The 22,686-nt window shown below is 45.1% G+C and overlaps 1 protein-coding gene across 1 annotated transcript; it reads left to right on the forward strand.

The window, feature by feature from the left end:
- Positions 1-21,066: 21,066 nt before the first annotated feature.
- On the forward strand, positions 21,067-21,513 carry LOC134910995 (uncharacterized). Its single transcript, XM_063919386.1, has one exon. The coding sequence runs from the start codon at positions 21,067-21,069 to the stop codon at positions 21,511-21,513; it is 447 nt and encodes a 148-aa protein (XP_063775456.1).
- The last annotated feature ends 1,173 nt before the right edge of the window (positions 21,514-22,686 follow it).

A 22,686-nucleotide genomic window follows, 5' to 3' on the forward strand; every position in this document is an offset into this window, starting at 1 on the left:
AAAAGAGTAATATTAGTGGGAAAATAAGAGTGTTACATAAGTGCTAAATAAATATTATGGCGTGCTACCCCAAGGTAGCCCAGTCACACCAGATCCGGGGGGTACCATTCCCCAAACTCACGCACAGCATAATAATATTAATTAATAACATCCTCTATGGGTCATACAATTGCTTAATGTACGGCCACATGATAATGGCACATACAAAACATATCCAGATTGAGAGCTAGCTTACCTGGAGGCACCCCTGTATCCTCCAAATGGCACCACAGGACCCAGCATGCCCTCCTAATGCTGGCTCCATCTATGCCTCACTGAACTGCAATAAATAGTGGCAAACTGCTCTAATCAAGCTGGTAACAATCCTCAGGTGCTTCGGGAGGGGGTTACTCTAGACAAGAAAAACAAAAGGGATTTTTCCCACGCACTCTGCTGGCTGTTAGTAAGAAGAACTATATACTATGTAATAATAGAAAATTTAGAGCTCTTCGTTACATATGTTTTGCAAAAGATATGATAAGCCTCCAGGCCACTTCACGGCTGCTCTATTACTGGAGGTCCCTAACTAAGCATAAGTCCAGGGCCTGGACCCCACAAAGTCGGCTCAGGCCCGACCACCCTAGGGCAGCACACCATTGAGATACTAAAGTGTTAATATGTGTTAAGAAAGAAGCAGAAGCTATGGGTTAGAAAGTGCTACAAAAATAAGGGTGTTAATAAAATACTCAAAAGAGTAATATTAGTGGGAAAATAAGAGTGTTACATAAGTGCTAAATAAATATTATGGCGTGCTACCCCAAGGTAGCCCAGTCACACCAGACCCGGGGGGTACCATTCCCCAAACTCACGCACAGCATAATAATATTAATTAATAACATCCTCTATGGGTCATACAATTGCTTAATGTACGGCCACATGATAATGGCACATACAAAACATATCCAGATTGAGAGCTAGCTTACCTGGAGGCACCCCTGTATCCTCCAAATGGCACCACAGGACCCAGCAGGCCTTCCTAATGCTGGCTCCATCTATGCCTCACTGAACTGCAATAAATAGTGGCAAACTGCTCTAATCAAGCTGGTAACAATCCTCAGGTGCTGCGGGAGGGGGTTACTCTAGACAAGAAAAACAAAAGGGATTTTTCCCACGCACTCTGCTGGCTGTTAGTAAGAAGAACTATATACTATGTAATAATAGAAAATTTAGAGCTCTTCGTTACATATGTTTTGCAAAAGATATGATAAGCCTCTAGGCCACTTCACGGCTGCTCTATTACTGGAGGTCCCTAACTAAGCATAAGTCCAGGGCCTGGACCCCACAAAGTCGGCTCAGGCCCGACCACCCTAGGGCAGCACACCATTGAGATACTAAAGTGTTAATATGTGTTAAGAAAGAAGCAGAAGCTATGGGTTAGAAAGTGCTACAAAAATAAGGGTGTTAATAAAATACTCAAAAGAGTAATATTAGTGGGAAAATAAGAGTGTTACATAAGTGCTAAATAAATATTATGGCGTGCTACCCCAAGGTAGCCCAGTCACACCAGACCCGGGGGGTACCATTCCCCAAACTCACGCACAGCATAATAATATTAATTAATAACATCCTCTATGGGTCATACAATTGCTTAATGTACGGCCACATGATAATGGCACATACAAAACATATCCAGATTGAGAGCTAGCTTACCTGGAGGCACCCCTGTATCCTCCAAATGGCACCACAGGACCCAGCATGCCCTTCTAATGCTGGCTCCATCTATGCCTCACTGAACTGCAATAACTAGTGGCAAACTGCTCTAATCAAGCTGGTAACAATCCTCAGGTGCTGCGGGAGGGGGTTACTCTAGACAAGAAAAACAAAAGGGATTTTTCCAACGCACTCTGCTGGCTGTTAGTAAGAAGAACTATATACTATGTAATAGTAGAAAATTTAGAGCTCTTCGTTACATATGTTTTGCAAAAGATATGATAAGCCTCCAGGCCACTTCACGGCTGCTCTATTACTGGAGGTCCCTAACTAAGCATAAGTCCAGGGCCTGGACCCCACAAAGTCGGCTCAGGCCCGACCACCCTAGGGCAGCACACCATTGAGATACTAAAGTGTTAATATGTGTTAAGAAAGAAGCAGAAGCTATGGGTTAGATGGTGCTACAAAAATAAGGGTGTTAATAAAATACTCAAAAGAGTAATATTAGTGGGAAAATAAGAGTGTTACATAAGTGCTAAATAAATATTATGGCGTGCTACCCCAAGGTAGCCCAGTCACACCAGACCCGGGGGGTACCATTCCCCAAACTCACGCACAGCATAATAATATTAATTAATAACATCCTCTATGGGTCATACAATTGCTTAATGTACGGCCACATGATAATGGCACATACAAAACATATCCAGATTGAGAGCTAGCTTACCTGGAGGCACCCCTGTATCCTCCAAATGGCACCACAGGACCCAGCATGCCCTCCTAATGCTGGCTCCATCTATGCCTCACTGAACTGCAATACATAGTGGCAAACTGCTCTAATCAAGCTGGTAACAATCCTCAGGTGCTGCGGGAGGGGGTTACTCTAGACAAGAAAAACAAAAGGGATTTTTCCCACGCACTCTGCTGGCTGTTAGTAAGAAGAACTATATACTATGTAATAATAGAAAATTTAGAGCTCTTCGTTACATATGTTTTGCAAAAGATATGATAAGCCTCCAGGCCACTTCACGGCTGCTCTATTACTCGAGATCCGAACCCCCCCGAACTTCACCTGTTTTACACGGGTCCGAGGCAGCCTTGGATCTTCCCGACTTGCTCGGTTAACCCGAATGCGGCCGAACGTCATCATCCCGCTGTTGGATTCTCGGGAGATTCTTATTCTATATAAAGAGCCGAGCATCGCTGCCATTTTCACTCGTGCATTGGAGATTGAACGGAGAGGACGTGGCTACGTTCTCTGCATGAAAAGCTCCATATCTGTGCTCAGTGTGCTGCAAATATCTGTGCTCAGTGTGCTGCAAATATCTGTGCTCAATGTGCTGCATTTTGGTGACCAACAATATATAGTTGTACAGTACAGTAGGCCATTGCTGTATCTTGCAGCTCTGTGTCACTGCAAGTATCCATTCCATATCTGTGCTGCATTTTTGTGAGCAGTATATATAGTAGTACAGTGCAGCATTTTGGTGACCAACAATATATAGTTGTACAGTACAGTAGGCCATTGCTGTATCTTGCAGCTCTGTGTCACTGCAAGTATCCATTCCATATCTGTGCTGCATTTTTGTGAGCAGTATATATAGTAGTACAGTGCAGCATTTTGGTGACCAACAGTATATAGTTGTACAGTACAGTTGGCCATTGCTGTATCTTGCAGCTCTGTGTCACTGCAAGTATCCATTCCATATCTGTGCTGCATTTTTGTGAGCAGAATATATAGTAGTACAGTGCAGCATTTTGGTGACCAACAGTATATAGTTGTACAGTACAGTAGGCCATTGCTGTATCTTGCAGCTCTGTGTCACTGCAAGTATCCATTCCATATCTGTGCTGCATTTTTGTGAGCAGTATATATAGTAGTACAGTGCAGCATTTTGGTGACCAACAGTATATAGTTGTACAGTACAGTAGGCCATTGCTGTATCTTGCAGCTCTGTGTCACTGCAAGTATCCATTCCATATCTGTGCTGCATTTTTGTGAGCAGTATATATAGTAGTACAGTGCAGCATTTAGGTGACCAACAGTATATAGTTGTACAGTACAGTATTGATATAATAATATTACTGGCATATAATTCCACACATTAAAAAAAGGAGAACAAAAATGTGGAGGGTGAAATAGGTAAAGATCAAGATCCACTTCCACCTAGTGCTGAAGCTGCTGCCACTAGTCATGGCAGAGACGATTCAATGCCATCAACGTCGTCTGCCAAGGCCGATGCCCAATGTCATAGTAGAGAGCATGTAAAATCCAAAAAACAAAAGTTCAGTAAAATGACCCCAAAATCAAAATTAAAATCGTCTGAGGAGAAGCGTAAACTTGCCAATATGCCATTTACGACACGGAGTCGCAAGGAACGGCTGAGGACCTGGCCTATGTTCATGGCTAGTGGTTCAGCTTCACATGAGGATGGAAGCACTCATCCTCCCGCTAGAAAACTGAAAAGAGTTAAAATGGCAAAAGCACAGCAAAGAACTGTGCGTTCTTCTAAATCACAAATCCCCAAGGAGAGTCCAATTGTGTCGGTTGCGATGCCTGACCTTCCCAACACTGGACAGGAAGAGCTGGCTCCTTCCACCATTTGCACGCCCTATGTAAGTGCTGGAAGGAGCACCCACAGTCCAGTTCCTGATAGTCAAATTGAAGATGTCACTGTTGAAGTACACCAGGATGAGGATATGGGTGTTACTGGCGTGAGGAGGAAATTGACAAGGAGAATTCTGATGGTGAGGTGGTTTGTTTAAGTCAGGCACCCGGGGAGACACCGGTTGTCCGTGGGATGAATATGGCCATTGACATGCCTGGTCAAATTACATAAAAAATCACCTCTACGGTGTGGAATTATTTTAACAGAAATGCGGACAACAGGTGTCAAGCCATGTGTTGCCTTTGTCAAGCTGTAATAAGTAGGGGTAAGGACGTTAACCACCTAGGAACATCCTCCCTTATACGTCAGCTGGAGCGCATTCATCAGAAGTCATTGACAAGTTCAAAAACTTTGGGTGACAGTGGAAGCAGTCCACTGACAACTAAATCCCTTCCTCTTGTACCCAAGCTCCTGCAAGCCACCCCACCAACTCCATCAGTGTCAATTTCCTCCTTAGACAGGAAAGCCAATAGTCCTGCAGGCCATGTCACTGGCAAGTCTGACGAGTCCTCTCCTGGCTGGGATTCCTCCGATGGATCCTTGAGTGTAACGTCTACTGCTGCTGGCGCTGCTGTTGTTGCTGCTGGCAGTCGATCATCATCCCAGAGGGGAAGTCGGAAGACAACTTGTACTACTTCCAGTAAGCAATTGACTGTCCAACAGTTCTTTGCGAGGAAGATGAAATATCACAGTAGTCATCCTGTTGCAAAGCGGATAACTCATGCCTTGGCAGCTGTGTTGGTGTTAGATGTGCGTCCAGTATCCGGCGTTAGTTCACAGGGACTTAGAGAATTTCTTGAGGTAGTGTGTCCCCGGTACCAAATACCATCTAGGTTCCACTTCTCTAGGCAGGCAATACAGAGAATGTACACAGACGTCAAAAAAAGACTCACCAGTGTCCTAAAAAATGCAGTTGTACCCAATGTCCACTTAACCACGGACATGTGGACAAGTGAAGCAGGGCAGATTCAGGACCATATGACTGTGACAGCCCACTGAGTAGATGTATTGCCTCCTGCAGCAAGAACAGCAGAGGCAGCACCAGTAGCAGCATCTCGCAAACGCCAACGCATTCCTAGGCAGGCTACGCTTTGTATCACCGCTTTCCATAAGAGGCACACAGCTGACAACCTCTTACGGAAACTGAGGAACATCATCGCAGAATGGCTTACCCCAATTGGACTCTCCTGGGGATTTGTGACATCAGACAATGCCACCAATATTGTGCGTGCATTACATGTGGGCAAATTCCAGCACGTCCCATGTTTTGCACATACATTGAATTTGGTGGTGCAGAATTTTTAAAAAAATGACAGGGACGTGCAAGAGATGCTGTCGGTGGCCCGAAGAATTGCGGGCCACTTTCGGCATTCAGCCACCGCGTGCCGAAGACTGGAGCACCAGCAAACACTCCTGAACCTGCCCCGTCATCAGCTGAAGCAAGAGGTGGTAATGAGGTGGAATTCAACACTATATGCTTCAGAGGATGGAGGAGCAACAAAAGGCCATTCAAGCCTATACATCTGCCCACGATATAGGCAAAGGAGGGGGAATGCACCTGACTCAAGTGCAGTGGAGAATGATTTCAACGTTGTGCAAGGTTCTGCAACCCTTTGAACTTGCCACACGTGAAGTCAGTTCAGACACTGCCAGCCTGAGTCAGGTCATTCCCCTCATCAGGATTTTGCAGAAGAAGCTGGAGACATTGAAGGAGGAGCTAAAACAGAGCGATTCCGCTAGGCATGTGGGACTTGTGGATGGAGCCCTTAATTCGCTTAACCAGGATTCACGGGTGGTCAATCTGTTAAAATCAGAGCACTACATTTTGGCCACCGTGCTCGATCCTATATTTAAAACCTACGTTGTATCTCTCTTTCCGGCAGACACAAGTCTGCAGAGGTTCAAAGACCTGCTGGTGAGAAAATTGTCAAGTCAAGCGGAACGTGACCCGTCAACATCTCCTCCTTCACATTCTCCCGCAACTGGGGGTGCGAGGAAAAGGCTAAGAATTCCAAGCTCACCCGCTGGCGGTGATGCAGGGCAGTCTGGAGTGAGTGCTGACATCTGGTCCGGACTGAAGGAACTGCCAACGATTACTGACATGTTGTCTACTGTCACTTCATATGATTCTCTCACCATTGAAAGAATGGTGGAGGATTATATGAGTGACCGCATCCAAGTAGGCACGTCAGACAGTCCGTACGTATACTGGCAGGAAAAAGAGGCAATTTGGAGGCCCTTGCATAAACTGGCTTTATTCTACCTAAGTTGCCCTCCCTCCAGTGTGTACTCCGAAAGAGTGTTTAGTGCAGCCACTCACCTTGTCAGCAATCGGCGTACGAGGTTACTTCCAGAAAATGTGGAGAAGATGATGTTCATCAAAATTAATTATAATCAATTCCTCCATGGAGACATTCACCAGCAGCAATTGCCTCCACAAAGTACACAGGGACCTGAGATGGTGGATTCCAGTGGGGACAAATTAATAATCTGTGAGGAGGGGGATGTACAAAGTGAAAGGGGTGAGGAATCGGAGGATGATGATGAGGTGGACATCTTGCCTCTGTAGAGCCAGTTTGTGCAAGGAGAGATTGATTGCTTCTTTTTTTGGTGGGGCCCCACACCAACCAGTCCTTTCAGTCACAGTCGTGTGGCAGACCCTGTCGCTGAAATGATGGGTTCGTTAAAGTGTGCATGTCCTGTTTATACAACATAAGGGTGGGTGGAAGGGCCCAAGGACAATTCCATCTTGCACCTCTTTTTCTTTCATTTTTCTTTGCATCATGTGCTGTTTGGGGACTATTTTTTTGAAGTGCCATTCTGCCTGACACTGCAGTGCCACTCCTAGATGGGCCAGGTGTTTGTGTCGGCCACTTGTGTCGCTTAGCTTAGTCACACAGCGACCTTGGTGCGCCTCTTTTTTTCTTTGCATCATGTGCTGTTTGGGGACTATTTTTTTGAAGTGCCATCCTGCCTGACACTGCAGTGCCACTCCTAGATGGGCCAGGTGTTTGTGTCGGCCACTTGTGTCGCTTAGCTTAGTCACACAGTGACCTTGGTGTGCCTCTTTTTTTCTTTGCATCATGTGCTTTTTGGGGACTATTTTTTTGAAGTGCCATCCTGCCTGACACTGCAGTGCCACTCCTAGATGGGCCAGGTGTTTGTGTCGGCCACTTGTGTCGCTTAGCTTAGTCACACAGCGACCTTGGTGCACCTCTTTTTTCTTTGCATCATGTGCTGTTTGGGGACTATTTTTTTGAAGTGCCATCCTGCCTGACACTGCAGTGCCACTCCTAGATGGGCCAGGTGTTTGTGTTGGCCACTTGTGTCGCTTAGCTTAGTCACACAGCGATCTTGGTGCGCCTCTTTTTTTCTTTGCATCATGTGCTGTTTGGGGACTATTTTTTTGAAGTGCCATCCTGCCTGACACTGCAGTGCCACTCCTAGATGGGCCAGGTGTTTATGTCGGCCACTTGTGTCACTTAGCCATCCAGCGACCTTGGTGCAAATTTTAGGACTAAAAATAATATTGTGAGATGTGAGGTGTTCAGAATAGACTGGAAATGAGTGGAAATTATGGTTATTGAGGTTAATAAAACTATGTGATCAAAATGACCCCCAAATTCTATGATTTAAGCTGTTTTTTAGGGTTTTTTGTAAAAAAAACACACGAATCCAAAACACACCCGAATCCGAAAAAAAATTTTCGGTGAGGTTTTGCCAAAACGCGTCCGAATCCAAAACATTTAATACAAAGGAAATATATATATATATTTATTACAAACTGATATGTTCTGTGTGTGTCAGTATTCCTGACAGGGGTATATATTTTGCAAGCAAGGGCAATGTCCATTGTCTGGTTATACGAGACAGAAAAAAACAAGACAAGTGTTAGCCGCGGTGGGTCTCGCCCTCACACGTCCATTGCTTGGCAACGGGCCGGCACGGCATGTCCACCGAAGCTCCTCCTGCTCCCCGCACAGTGCCTGGCAATGGGAGGATGCTGTGCACAGTGAGCCGACGGGTCCTTGGCAACGGGGACACCAGAGGTGGACGGCGTTCCCCGTTGCCATGTAATTTGTAATCCACCTATCAGCTTTGGGTCGTGCAGCAGGGCAGCTGCACGACATCACTAATTTAGGTTCTCAGCAGCTATTGGAGGGCTCCCTGTTATATTCTCCCTCAGTACCTGACACAGACGCCGGTGATAGCTTCTGCTGAGCTGTTTTCTGCCTTGGCGTGTTCCTGTCCATAAGTCCTGTGTTATTGCCTGTTCCTGATCCAGTTATCCTGTGTTTTGGTGTCCTCTGGTCTGTTGTCAGAATCCTGCCTGCCCTCCGGTTCTGTGAGCCTGTGTCTGCGGCTTTGGGGGTTCTTGTCCGTCCGCCTGTGTTCACACCAGTTTCGTGAGTAGCGGCTTTGCCGCATCTTACGACCTTGGCCGTAGCTTCTTGTTATATTTGCTTTGGATTTTCTGCAGAGGGTACTGCGTATGCTGTCATCGCCGGTACACAACAGTATTGTGTTGGCATGTGGACAGCATTTCCTTTGTTGCAGTTCATCCTGGTGGCTGTGCCGCACATACTTCCTTTGAGTTCTGTAGCACCCCTAACTGGGTATTTCCATCTTTAGTTAGAGGTTCCCCTTGTCATCACCCCATCTCAGTTTACACCTTGTCTCCAATAAAGACCGGGGGGCATCGGAGTTGGGCAGACTAAATCCGCCCTTCAAACGCGGCTGCTGTGGGCACAAGCAAACATAGTCTTGCAGGCGTAGGCTGATTACGAGGGTGAGACAACGGAGTCAGGGTACCTTAGGGGTTGCTGCCGAGCTCCGTTTCCACTGCAGCATTACGTTCCTGTGCTCAGGGCTTGTCCACCCTGAGTAGCGATTACAGTGAACGTAACATTATCACCGGCCAAAAACACACACACAAAAAAATTAAAACTGATATTAAAAAAGTATGGTGGCCTTGAAATTTTGTCCTCATGAACCCATCAGTATTAGGACAGAATCCCAGCCAGGTCTTGGCCAATCAGATCCAGGAACTCACTCAGATGGTGCAGGATCTTACTCTTTGGGTGAGGTCGCAGGAAGATCTTTTGCGAGCCTCCCCGACTATGTCCCCTGAACCTAAGATGAACCTTCCTGATCGCTTTTCAGGTAACCGGAATGATTTCTTTAACTTTTGGGAAGGCTGTAAACTTTATTTTCGTTTAAGGCCCCGGTCTTCAGGTACTGAGTCCTAGCGGGTGGGTATAGTGATATCCTTACTTCAAGGGGATCCGTAAACTTGGGCCTTTGGGCTAAAACCCGATGACGCAGCCTTACTCACAGTAGATGCTTTTTTCAAATCATTAGGCCTTTTTTGTATGATGATCCTGACATGGAAGCATCGGCTGAGAGTCACTTACGTGCGCTAAAACAGGGTAAAAATCCCGCTGAGACATATTGTACTGAGTTTCGCTGTTGGTCAAACGACTGTGGCTGGAATGATCCTGCACTGCGCAGTCAGTTTCACCTCGGTCTGTCAGAAGTAATCAAGGATAGTCTCATTTGGGTGGTCTTCAGTGTGCCGAATGTTGGGATCTCGACGCACAGTATACAGGCGCCGGAATCCCGACACCCGGAATACCGACAGCTATTCTCCCTCGTGGGGGTCCATGACCCCCCTGGAGGGAGAATAAAATAGTGTGGCGCGCATATCACGCCACCGTGCCCACAGCGTGGTGAGCGCAGCGTGGCGAGCACAGCGAGCCCGCAAGGGGCTCCTTTGCGCTCGCCACGCTGTCGGTATGCCGGCGGTCAGGCTCCCGCCGCCGGTATGCTGGTCGCCGGGAGCCCGAGCGCCGGCATACTGTACTACACCCTCTCATTCAGTATCCAGCTCCGGAGACGTTGGATAAGCTCATGGAGCTTGCTATTAAAATTGATCGCCGTCTCCGAGAGCGGAGAGCTGAAAGAGGGGCTAGTTTCAGGTCTGGTCCATGTGTGTATGCTCTCCCTGAGGACGTCGAGGAGCCCTTGAAAGTGGGTCTTTCCCGGTTGTCTTCAGATTAAAGAGCCAGAAGGCTAAATTTAGGACTCTGTTTATATTGTAGTGGCAAGGGACATGTTGCACGTAGCTGCCCTAATAAACAGGGAAACGCTCTGACCAAGTGAATAGTGAGGGGGTTCACTTGGGTCTGCAGTTAGTCTCCTCACATGATTCCTTGCTAGTGCCTTGTCAAAGTTGAAAAATATCATGATACATATCCTTTGTACTAACCCCTCATGCACATGCACGCTGCTCGTGCACCTGGTCCCCCGTGCGTACACATACCCGCAAGTTGCGTAAGAGACGCTCTAGCGACTCGTGCGCATGATATGTGTATTTACGGCGGAGTTTGTGAGCATGCAGCGTGCGACTCGAACGTAGCATATTTAACCCAAATAGTGCATTTTGTAGATATTGTTCCCCTAGACCATGTCAGTATGATTAGTTTAAACAGTTCCTGGACAGAGGGATTCCTCTTTGCATGATAGGAAGAGTCAGATAAAGGATGAAAGGTGGTGTCTAGTATCCAGCTGTAGGGTATTTTAAGGGTAACATTCCGGTGTTAGTTAGGAAAGGATCGCTCGCTCCTGCGTATACTTATGTACAGAAGTAGATTATGAACATTAACTGTATTGGCTGTAAATTACACATGCGGCTGGAATCAAGAGGATACCTCCCACCAGAGCAGTTGGGGAAGGACTTCGCCTACCTATTAAAATCCACCTATGACCTTTGCTGTAATGTAGAGACATATCCCTGTGTCCAATGAACAATGAGATTACAGTGACCATTGTATTGTTTTGGATGAAGTGAATAAATAGAGCTTGCAGCAGGCTTGGTCACACAAGACTCTGAAGGCTTTCTCCCTGATAGCTGAGAACTGGATCCAGGTTGCGCTTGCGAATGATTCCCCACGTATGTATATTCTCTGTAGCCATTATTCTCTGTTATTCTGTTTAGATTTCCTTGTTAGCCTGTAGAGTATAACTTGTACCTGTTTACCCCTTTTCTCTGAATAATCCACTGTGGTGTTAGAGTCCAGTGGTTTACCACAAACAGTGTTGTGTTTTCATTTTCCTGCCTGGGCTTTTAAAGTAGATTAACTTGTTTAACCTGTTTTAGATTAACCTGCATTGTTAAGGTGTATGCACTGCGGATACTTTGTATCGCCAGTGCTATTTAAGGTTTAAAGTATAAGCATATCATTACATTGTTTCATTAATAAGGTTTACAGTATTTCAATCCGTGTGCGTACGTGCCGCGTGTGCGTCGCGCCCACGGCACAGCGTCTGATACGCTAAGTGCGTATCCATACGGTACTCTGTACGCAAATAGCGTACTTAGTCCGTAGTGTGTGTAATAAGTCTAGCGGCCATAGCGGCTCCACGGTAACAGTGTATAGCTTTATGTTTTAAGACAATATTTGACATTATCAATTGGGGGCTACGTCCTGGTTTTCCTCATACCCACAGCCTAGCAGGTTAAAGCAGAATCTATCTATCAGCAAAAGGGCGGACAGGTATCCTACGTAAGTTTTTTGGCTGTAGAATACACTGGTAAACCCTATTTCATTGCTGATAAGATGGTGTCTGCTCTGCAAGGTTTGTTGGGATGCTGGTGGGATCCGGAAGGTAAGAATGCAAAGCTATTTTAAAATCTGTAAATTTCAGTTTTGCGCCAAATGCGCACACAATACAAGCATACACCTGTACTCTGCATATCTGATCATATTGTTGCAAAACAAGGTAAAATAACTTCATGGGCTTGCATGGTGTGTGATTTCGTTGTGACAAAGGAAGCAGCATGTTTTGTCCTCCATTTTGGACTAACTACATGGCCTGTCCACCATTTTGTGTAACCCTTATGGATGTGGAAGGGGGAGGAGCAGCAGCCATTTTGGGAAGGTCATTTTTTTTATAAATGGCTTATTTTCACTGCCCGAATAATCAACCGTACTTGGTCAAAAAGAAATCACCATTTATGAGTTACCAATGCATTTATTTAACCCATGCCATAGTCAATTACAAATAGATTCAGATGGGGCTTAATAAAAGTTAATAGTAAGATGAATACGTGATGTAAGAACCACATACAGATATAAACAAAGTTGTTGTTTTTTCTTTACCTCTAGGATTCAGTTAACTCTGCTTGTTGTAAAATAGCCATTGAAATGCAAATTAACCTGTGTAACTGCTTTTTCCTAGCAGTGAAAAACCACCTTCACAGACAGTCAAAAGCACACAGCATTCATATGCAAATTAGAAGCACTTAATGGGTAAATGGGTCTCAGGAGACCAGTGAATGGTACATAGATATAATATTATAATTATGTGTGTGTGTTTATATCAATGTATGTTCTGCAAGATAGCTATCCAATATGAATCATACTATTGGAATTATTGATTACTAGATTCATTTAGACCTGTAGTTTGTGTATTCTGCTTATCTACTCGCTTGTTGCCATTAGCATTGATTATTAGATCTATTTTGACCCGTGCTGAAAAATTTGTTGCTATTTAGTTAAAAATATAGAGTAATATTTAAGGAAGTAAGTGTAAGATGCACACACAGCCTGGCCTAGTTATAAAGGTTTATACAGGAGATACTGTGTGGTGTTTGGTAAGCGATTATAGTTAAATATCGTTTACATTTATAGAAGTGTGGTATTTGTATTACTGCGGACGTATCCGGCCTTTGTACACGTGTCCCAGACAGCGTGCGGGACTGCATATGCAACGCAAAGGCCTACACACGTGGCGTATTTTACGCAACGTGCGTACAGGTACGCCCACTAAATACAAAACACACAATAGCATTGTTTCAGGTTAGGCGATACGGTAGCCACCCGATAATAGCACAAATTGATCAGTGTCCAAAATTTAGTTTAAAAACCTTTTTTTCTGTATTCCCTCTGGGGAAAGCTATCAGTTAACAGGAAAGGATTTTTCTGATCAGAAAACTATAGAATGATAGTGTGGGCTGAAAAAGGTATGAGTGTATTGAACCCCGCTTGGTGGTCTTGGTGGTCTTGGTGAAGCTTGGTGAAACTTGGTGAATCACGGTCTAGGTGAATATGTGGTGAGCACGGTCTAGGTGAATACGTGCAACGGAGTGTGATAAAGTTTTCATGGTATTACGCTCCGGCTGTTTTGGAGCACAGTAGGGAGACTCCAGTGATCCTACCACTTATAGATAGCAAGTGTCTATAAGCGGTACGATTGGACCGCACGGTTGTATGGGCAACACGTGATGCAACGTGATACGAGGTTTTGCATATTTTTGCGTAAATCTCGTCATCATACGCGTTATAGGAAGCACATGCAAGCGTGATTTGTGTAAAGTAAAAGGTTAAGGGAATTTTCGCTGGTCTCCCAGGAAAATCTCTAGAAGTAGGGCCTGCACTGGCTACGTGTGTCTGCTAAAGAAGGCGGATCCGTTGTACTCGGAGCGGAAGAAGTTCAATGGAAGAGCTTTAAGGATTTCCACCGTAGACTACTGTATTTGGTGCATTTTAGGAAGTTTTCCCGTGTTAAAAAGGTCCACAATGGAAGTTAGGTGCACAACACAGGGACGTTCAGCAGTCAGGGTTCAGACTGCAGATTTCAGACCCAGGGGGTCAGCTCGGTGAGTAATGTGGGGGAAGTATGGTCCCCACACTGAGACCTTTTGTGATGAATGGACACGAATGACTGTGGGGGATAAAGCACCATTTCCTGGGATAGGTAGTTTTGACTCAGAGGTATTGCATAATCTATGGCTTAGGATCTGTCTGATAAAATCCCAAAAAACAGAGGATCAGACACACAAACTGTTTACATTTATGGCAACGAGAGAGTGATATACAGAGGGAACTAGCTTACACAGCTGGTTCTAACCCTAGCAGGAAACTGATAGCAACCGCACCACCACCGTACATTACAGGAGAGAAAATGGCTACAGAAAATGACATACTGATATATGATAAGAGTAAACGTAATAAATGTATTAATGACAATAAGAGTAAACGTAATAAATGTATTAATGACAATAAGAGTAAACGTAATAAATGTATTAATGACGATAAGAGTAAAACTGATAAATGTATAAATTCTAACCCGTGCAAGTTGCACCCCATTTTAAACTTCCCTCAGGATTACAAGCAAGAAAGTGAGCCCAGCACGATGTCGGCACTTTCTCTAGCAGCCACCATACAGGACACCCAGGTGGGCACGGCCCAATCGGTAAGAGCTGTAGTAAAGCCCCCTAGCGGAGGGTCAGGTGAGGTCGTGTCCACAGGTAAGTACGGTATTGTACATTATGAACAGACAATTGCACCTCACATTGTAGAGTCAACACAAGATGGTGTAATTGAACTAAATCCTGTCAGGGTGATCGCAGTCCCCAATGGGAGGACCGACGCTCAGGAGTCACTCCCGTCAAGGACATTGCTATGCATTGTCCCTGGTCCCGGGCAGAATTGAGAACAATTATGTCTGAATTTCCCGATCCCAGGAAAGATCTAGTTGCATGCCAGAAGTTTATTAAAGAATTAGGTAATGCCACCGAACCCACAAACAAAGATTGGCGAACAGTGCTACGAGTATGTCTACCCTCCAATATTGACCCTGCAAAATTCATTGCTGACTGTAAATTAGATGCAGAGGTACCTCTCACTGAGGAATACACTCAGGAGAATGTACGACAAATCAATCTGCAATCAGGAATATATTTCCCAACTGTTGTCAAGTGGAATAAAATTTTCTCCATTAGACAAAAAGAAGGTGAAATGGCAGCGGAATATTTCCATCGAGCACTGCAGGAAATATCTAGATACACTGGGATCACGGACATTGAGGATAATGTACATCATAGGGAGGTAGCTGTGTCTGTATTAATGGACGGCTTAAAAGACACACAAAGAATCAGGGTACAAACCTCTCTACCTCACTGGAAAGGTATCTCGGTGGCTGCATTAAGAGAGTCCGCTATCGAGCATGACCGTAATATCCAAAGAACCAGGGAAGCACAGGGAGAGCGGTTGATGGTGATGAGCATCCAAGCACTGGAAGAGGCATCAACTAGACCAAAACCCCAGGCCCCTGGCACATGAAGGAAGCCAAGAGTTTGTTATCTGTGTAAAAGGGAAGGGCATTATGCCAGCAACTGTAACAGCACACATAAAGTCAGACCCCCTAGACAAGAACACGAGCAAAGCTATAACACATGTAATTGGGATCAGGGATCATATAGGAAAAATTTTGGGCCACACCCGTAGTCTGCTGCCAGTAAAGTTGATTATTAGCCTAGGTAGTAAACCTGAGGTCACAGTTGATGTAGTTGGTAGATCATTTCTTGTAGATACAGGGGCGGCCCGGTAAACTCTGTGATTTATCTTTAAATGTTTCCTCTTCATCTCTGACGTTCACCGACAGAACTACAGCTCAAACGTCACATATCTACTCGGTCTTTTCAGAGGTCTGCCCAACCCCAGTATATCTCACCAGCATCATTGTGCCTGGCCATGCACAGAGGGTGGAGAGTGGAAATACTGGTGGGGGAAGACTGTGCAGAGATACCGATAGACATGTTGGTGTAACAGCCTGATGGTGAACGGAAATCTGACAATTTTTCTCTTTTTCTATTATTCTCTCTCTCTTTTTGTTTTTTCATGTTCTACGGATGGTATTTCACACAACAGTTAAACACATGGTAATGCAAGATTTATGCTCCCTACAGAAAAGTCGCTAACTCGGAAAGTGTCACTGGAGTGTCCGTTTCAGGAAGACTGAGAGGCAGCACTGTTGAGACGGCATCTGAGCAAGGAGAACAAAAAAACTAGAGGCGGTTATCGTACCAGTTTTCTTTCCCTTCTATTATTTTCTTTACCTCCCATTACCACTCTTTCTTTCTCCTCCTGCAAGATGGACTTACCCCAAGAGACTGCGTTCCGGGTTTTCCTGTTGACCCTGTTGTTGACCAGAACAGTCTATTTCGGTGAGAGTACCAGAGAGGTCGAGAAAGGATCTGGAATGGGTTCTGATGACAAGGACGGATTAGTAGAATTCCAAGAGCAACACAGTCACCGAGCAAAGGCGAGTATCAGAAAACGATCTGGTAGTCATGACACTAGGAGACATTGTGAAGGATTGTTAGCTGAGGAGAATTGTATCTGTAGGAATTGTGAAAACATAGTTGAGGACGGGTGCATCCAGAGATGTCAGTCCAGCCTTAATATCAACATGGACCGTCATCCATTGAGTGACTATCACTCATTAGTGGGTAAGGTTTTAAACCAAACAGAATGCTGGGTGTGCTCACAAGTACCTCAAGGTCAGAGCAAGTCAGGACTAGTACCGTATCCCTTAACAATAGATGAGGTACTTGAATTAAGGGGTGGGAGACTGGTGGACAAGAAATTTAATATTTCTAGGCCCCCTAGTTTGAAGCTCCACCAATATCATGTGGATAGGTCCTTAATATGTTTCAACATTTCCAATCCCCGAAAGCCGGGAAATTGGGAAGTGACATGGAATAACCAAACCATGGCATTTTCACACAGAGCCGATAGAATGCCCGTAGACCCAGAACTTATACGCCAAATAGCCGACGGTGGGAGGTATTTTCGGTACAGGTATACTCTAGGAAGTAGGACCATGCGGGTTGGAGAAGTATCTCCAGGGTACTGTGCGCATATCATACAGCCTGATACGTGTACTGAACAAATGAGAGAGTTAGGGGTAGGATTTTTCACCTGGAAGGTTTGCAATATGGTAATGTCATATTCTGTCCCATATGTTCTCCCCGATGATGCATATTTCATATGCGGGAGGAAGGCGTATAAGTGGCTTGCCCCAAACTCAGAGGGATTGTGTTACATTGGAAGAGTGTTGCCAGAAGTAATGACCATTACTCATAATAAGATGAAAGACGTGCACCGCAATGCTCAAGCTCCTTACACTCACACTCACTACGAACACATCGTTAAGAGACACCTTATAGATAGGACAGAGCACGCAGCCTCTGATTTGATCCACGAATCCACCGGGATTCAATTCCTGCTCGCGTTAGATATCACCCATACCGCCAGAGGAATTATAAATTTTAGGTATATTAATGCGCTAGCGAACCTGATAGACAATATCACCGAGATGTATGATGACACCTTCAGGTATACTGGGAGGGAATTGCAAGCTTACAAAACGGAACTGATCCAGCACAGGATGGTTCTCAATTACATCACAGCGGTGACAGGCGGGTATTGTGTCACCCTAGCAACTCAGTATGGTGTGAAGTGTTGTACATATTTCACAAACAACACTGATGACCCAACCGATGTCATAGATCAAAAGATGGACGATATCTTGCAATTGAAGTGGGAGTTCCGAAGGAGACACAACCTTACCCTTACTGCTGTGAGTAATGAACTGACCGGCTGGGTTTCATGGTTGAACCCACGCAATTGGTTCTAAGGATTAGGAGAATGGGCTCAACATGTTATCGTGAATGTAGGAAAATTTCTCCTTTGTATCCTGGAAGTTGTCATAATGATTGGTTTGATATTTAGATGTGTTCGGATTTTAATGCAGCGCAAGCGCAGTACCAAAGTGATGAGTTTGAGGAGCGAGGGCATTGTTACAACAACTGATTTAATTTATGATCCATCAATTGAGACAATGCTGTGATAAGACGTGATTCCACGGTCCGTTTCTTTCACCCGTTTCTCCTTTGTTTTTCTCCCAAGAAAGAAACACATCCATTCGGAAGAAGACTACAGACGTTGATGGAGAAGACTACAGACCTTTGATGGACATTTCTACAGACTTTGAGAGACACTTTAGAGACTTTAAAGATTTTTTATGGACACTTGAAAGACTTTGATTACCACCCACAGCAAGGATACAGCCATCCGGACAAGACCTCAACAGTCACCCAAGGACAATTGCACACATTATCATATGAATGTATTTGTAACACATGTCTTATCTTCATCTCTACAATCTTCAGGTAGTGACACACATAGTTGACAGGTGATATAGGTACATATATTAGCACTCACAATTTTTCCCCCCTCCATGTATCATCAACTAATGTGCACCCCATTTGTTGGAACAAGATGCCGAAGAGAGCTCAGTAGTGTTTGTTGACCCACTTACAGACCCTTAATACGGGATAAGAAGGATTTAATGTATACTTCGCAATACCTCGAAGCTTATCTAGAACATGTACGGCATGCCCCCTCAGACATGAATTTCATACATTTATGCTTTTACTATCCCACTAGGTCATACATTTCCCACCTTCTCCTCTCCTCCCTCCACCAAATCATTTATAGGTATTTCATGGTATTGTATATTTTTCTGCTTAATTGTTTAGATAGTGGCAGTTATTGTTGACTGCCAAAGGGTGGACTGTCAAAGTCAAAAAATATCATGATACATATCCTTTGTACTAACCCCTCATGCACATGCACGCTGCTGGTGCACCTGGTCCCCCGTGCGTACACATACCCGCAAGTTGCGTAAGAGACGCTCTAGCGACTCGTGCGCATGATATGTGTATTTTACGGCGGAGTTTGTGAGCGTGTAGCGTGCGACTCGAACGTAGCATATTTAACCCAAATAGTGCATTTTGTAGATATTGTTCCCCTAGACCATGTCAGCGAGTATGATTAGTTTAAACAGTTCCTGGACAGAGGGATTCCTCTTTGATGATAGGAAGGGTCAGATAAAGGATGAAAGGTGGTGTCTAGTATCCAGCTGTAGGGTATTTTAAGGGTAACATTCCGGTGTTAGTTAGTAAAAGGATCGCTCGCTCCTGCGTATAGTTATGTACAGAAGTAGATTATGAACATTAACTGTATTGGCTGTAAATTACACATGTGGCTGGAATCCAGAGGATACCTCCCACCAGAGCAGTTGGGGAAGGACATCGCCTACCTATTCAAATCCACCTATGACCTTTGCTGTAATGTAGAGACATATCCCTGTGTCCAATGAACAATGAGATTACAGTGACCATTGTATTGTTTTGGATGAAGTGAATAAATAGAGCTTGCAGCAGGCTTGGTCACACAAGACTCTGAAGGCTTTCTCCCTGATAGCTGAGAACTGGATCCAGGTTGCGCTTGCGAATGATTCCCCACGTATGTATATTCTCTGTAGCCATTATTCTCTGTTATTCTGTTTAGATTTCCTTGTTAGCCTGTAGAGTATAACTTGTACCTGTTTACCCCTTTTCTCTGAATAATCCACTGTGGTGTTAGAGTCCAGTGGTTTACCACAAACAGTGTTGTGTTTTCATTTTCCTGCCTGGGCTTTTAAAGTAGATTAACTTGTTTAACCTGTTTTAGATTAACCTGCATTGTTAAGGTGTATGCACTGCGTATACTTTGTATCGCCAGTGCTATTTAAGGTTTAAAGTATAAGCATATCATTACATTGTTTCATTAATAAGGTTTACAGTATTTCAATCCATGTGCGTATGTGCCGCGTGTGCGTCGCGCCCACGGCACAGCGTCTGATACGCTAAGTGCGTATCCATACGGTACTCAGTACGCAAATAGCGTACTTAGTCCGTAGTGTGTGTAATAAGTCTAGCAAGCAATAGCGGCTCCACGGTAACAGTGTATAGCTTTATGTTTTAAGATTATAATTGACATTATCAGCCTATTCAAATTTCTTCGGGAAGCCTCAGTTCTTCCGTTTCAGCCTTCATTGATAGTGGAGCTGCCGGGAACTTTTTGGATATTGTTTGGGCTCAGGCTCTGGGAGTTCCACAGCTTCGACTTGATAGACCAATTACTATGCACGGGCTAGACGGTGGTCCACTCTCTAACGGGGTAATTACCCATCGGACCCCACCAGTACAATTAACAGTGGGGGTATTACATTCTGAAAGGATTGAGTTCCTTCTCACCCATTGTCCGGCCATGCCTGTGGTTTTAGGTCACCCGTGGCTCGTCCTTCATAATCCAACCATAGATTGGCAGTCTGGGGAGATTTCTCGGTGGGGTTCCTACTGTGCTAAGGGATGTATTTCTCATCCAGTTCGAGTTGCGGCCGCCACTCCGGAACTCTTACCTTCGGTATATCAGGACTTTGCTGATGTTTTCTCCAAGGGTAATGCTGATATCCTGCCACCCCACCGGTCTTATGACTGCTCTATAGACCTCGTTCCCAGTGCCACTCTGCCTAAAGGGAGACTTTATGCTTTGTCCGGTCTCGAGACAAAGGCCACGGATGATTATGTACAGGAAAGCCTGAAAAAAGGTTTTATTAGGCCCTCGAAATCTCCTTTAAGTGCAGGGTTTTTCTTTGTTGAAAAAAAAGACAGATCTTTAAGGTCGTGCTTAGACTACCGGGCCCTGAATAAAATCTCTGAAGAACACTACCCCTTACCTTTAATTTCGGTGCTGTTTAATCAGCTCCGCACCGCGGTTATTTTCTCTAAGATCGATCTCAGAGGAGCATATAACCTCATCCGAATAAGGTCTGGGGATGAGGGGAAGGCAGCTTTTAGTACTCAGTCCGGACATTATGAATATCTTGTGATGCCGTTCGGTCTGTCTAACGCTCCTGCGGTGTTTCAGGATGTAATTAACAATGTCCTCCGCGACTTTCTAGGGAACTTCATAGTCATTTATTTGGATGACATTTTCAGTCTCCTGAACACCATGTTGTCCATGTGCGGCAAATGCTTCAAAGGTTACGGGAGAACCTTTTGTACGCTAAATTGGATAAGTGTGATTTCCACATCACTGAGGTGTCCTTTTTAGGATATATTATTTCTCCAAAGGGGTTTTTCATGGAGCCAAAGAAACTCCAGGCTATCTTAAATTGGGCACAACCCACCAACTTAAAGGCTATCCAGAGATTTCTGGGTTTCGCAAATTATTATAGACGTTTTATTCATGCCTTTTCCAATTTGGTCGCTCCTATTGTAGCGTTAACTAGAAAGGAAGCTGATCCTTCTAACTGGTTGCCTCAAGCTGAATCTGCCTTCCAGGCCCTGAAACAGGCCTTTGTCTCTGCTCCTGTCCTCAGACACCCCAACTCAGATCTTCCTTTTGTCGTCGAGGTGGACGCCTCAGAGGTTGGAGTGAGAGCCATCTTTTCTCAAGAGGACCCCAAGTCTCCGTAGCTACACCCTTGTGCCTTCATGTACATGAAATTCTCATCTGCTGAATCAAACTATGATGTTGGTAATCGGGAATTGCTGGCAGTCAAATGGGCCTTTCAGGAGTGGAGGCACTGGCTTGAAGGAGCTAAGCATACCATTACGGTATTCACTGATCACAAGAATTTACAGTATATTGAATCTGCAAAGCGGCTTAATTCCCGGCAGGCGCATTGGGCGCTGTTCTTTACACGGTTTAAGGTCATCATCACCTACAGGCCCGGTTCTAAAAACACCAAGGCCGACGCCCTGTCACGCTGTTTTCTTCCGGCTCATCATAACAATTCTTCCGCAACTCCCATTGTCCCAACATCTGTCATCCAGGCTGGCCTCGCACAGGATTTATTCACACAGCTTGCCCAGGTTCAACAACAGGCCCCCAGTAATACGCCTGTTGGTCATCTCTTTGTTCCCGAGTTCTTGAGAAGCAATGTCCTTGCAGAGTTTCATGATAATAAGGTTGCTGGCCATCCTGGTGTTACTAAAACCTTGGAGTTGATATCTCGCTCGGTGTGGTGGCCTAATCTTTCTAAGGATGTTAAGGAGTTTGTTCCTTAACATCCTTGTACCTTCCTTGTACCTTCGGCTAGACTGGGGCATAGATTCATTGGACCATTTCTTATTATCAAAAAGATTAATCCAGTGGCTTTTCGACTACAGTTCCCAAAGTCACTTAAAATCCCCAACATCTTCCATTGTTCTCTGTTGAAGCCATATGTGCTTTCCAGGAAATTTCCTCGGAAAGTTTTCCAGGGTAGACCTCCGGTGGATGTTCAGGACCAACAAGAATTCCTAGTGGAGAAGGTGTTGTATTCTAAATTTTCTCGTGGTCTGCTTTATTTTCTGGTCCATTGGAAAGGGTACGGCCCAGAGGAGAGGTCTTGGGTCCAGGACAAGGATTTGCATGCCCCTAGACTTAAGAAGATGTTATTTCGGGAATTTCCCCATAAACCTGGGTGTAGGGGTTCTTTAACCCCTCCTCAAGGGGTGGTACTGTTAGCCGCGGCGGGTCTCGCCGGCGCACGGCCATTGCTTGGCAACGGGGCCGGCGCGTCATGTCCACCACGCCTCCTCCTGCTCCCCGCACAGCGAATGGCAACGGGAGGACGCTGTGCGTAGTGAGCCGCCGGGTCCTTG

The sequence above is a fragment of the Pseudophryne corroboree genome, chromosome 4 (assembly GCF_028390025.1).
Source record: "Pseudophryne corroboree isolate aPseCor3 chromosome 4, aPseCor3.hap2, whole genome shotgun sequence".
NCBI lineage: Eukaryota > Metazoa > Chordata > Amphibia > Anura > Myobatrachidae > Pseudophryne > Pseudophryne corroboree.

What these genes read in the sequence shown, in the direction of transcription:
- LOC134910995 (XM_063919386.1), top strand. Translation starts at nt 21,067, where the DNA reads ATGCTTCAAAGGTTACGGGAGAACCTTTTGTACGCTAAATTGGATAAG.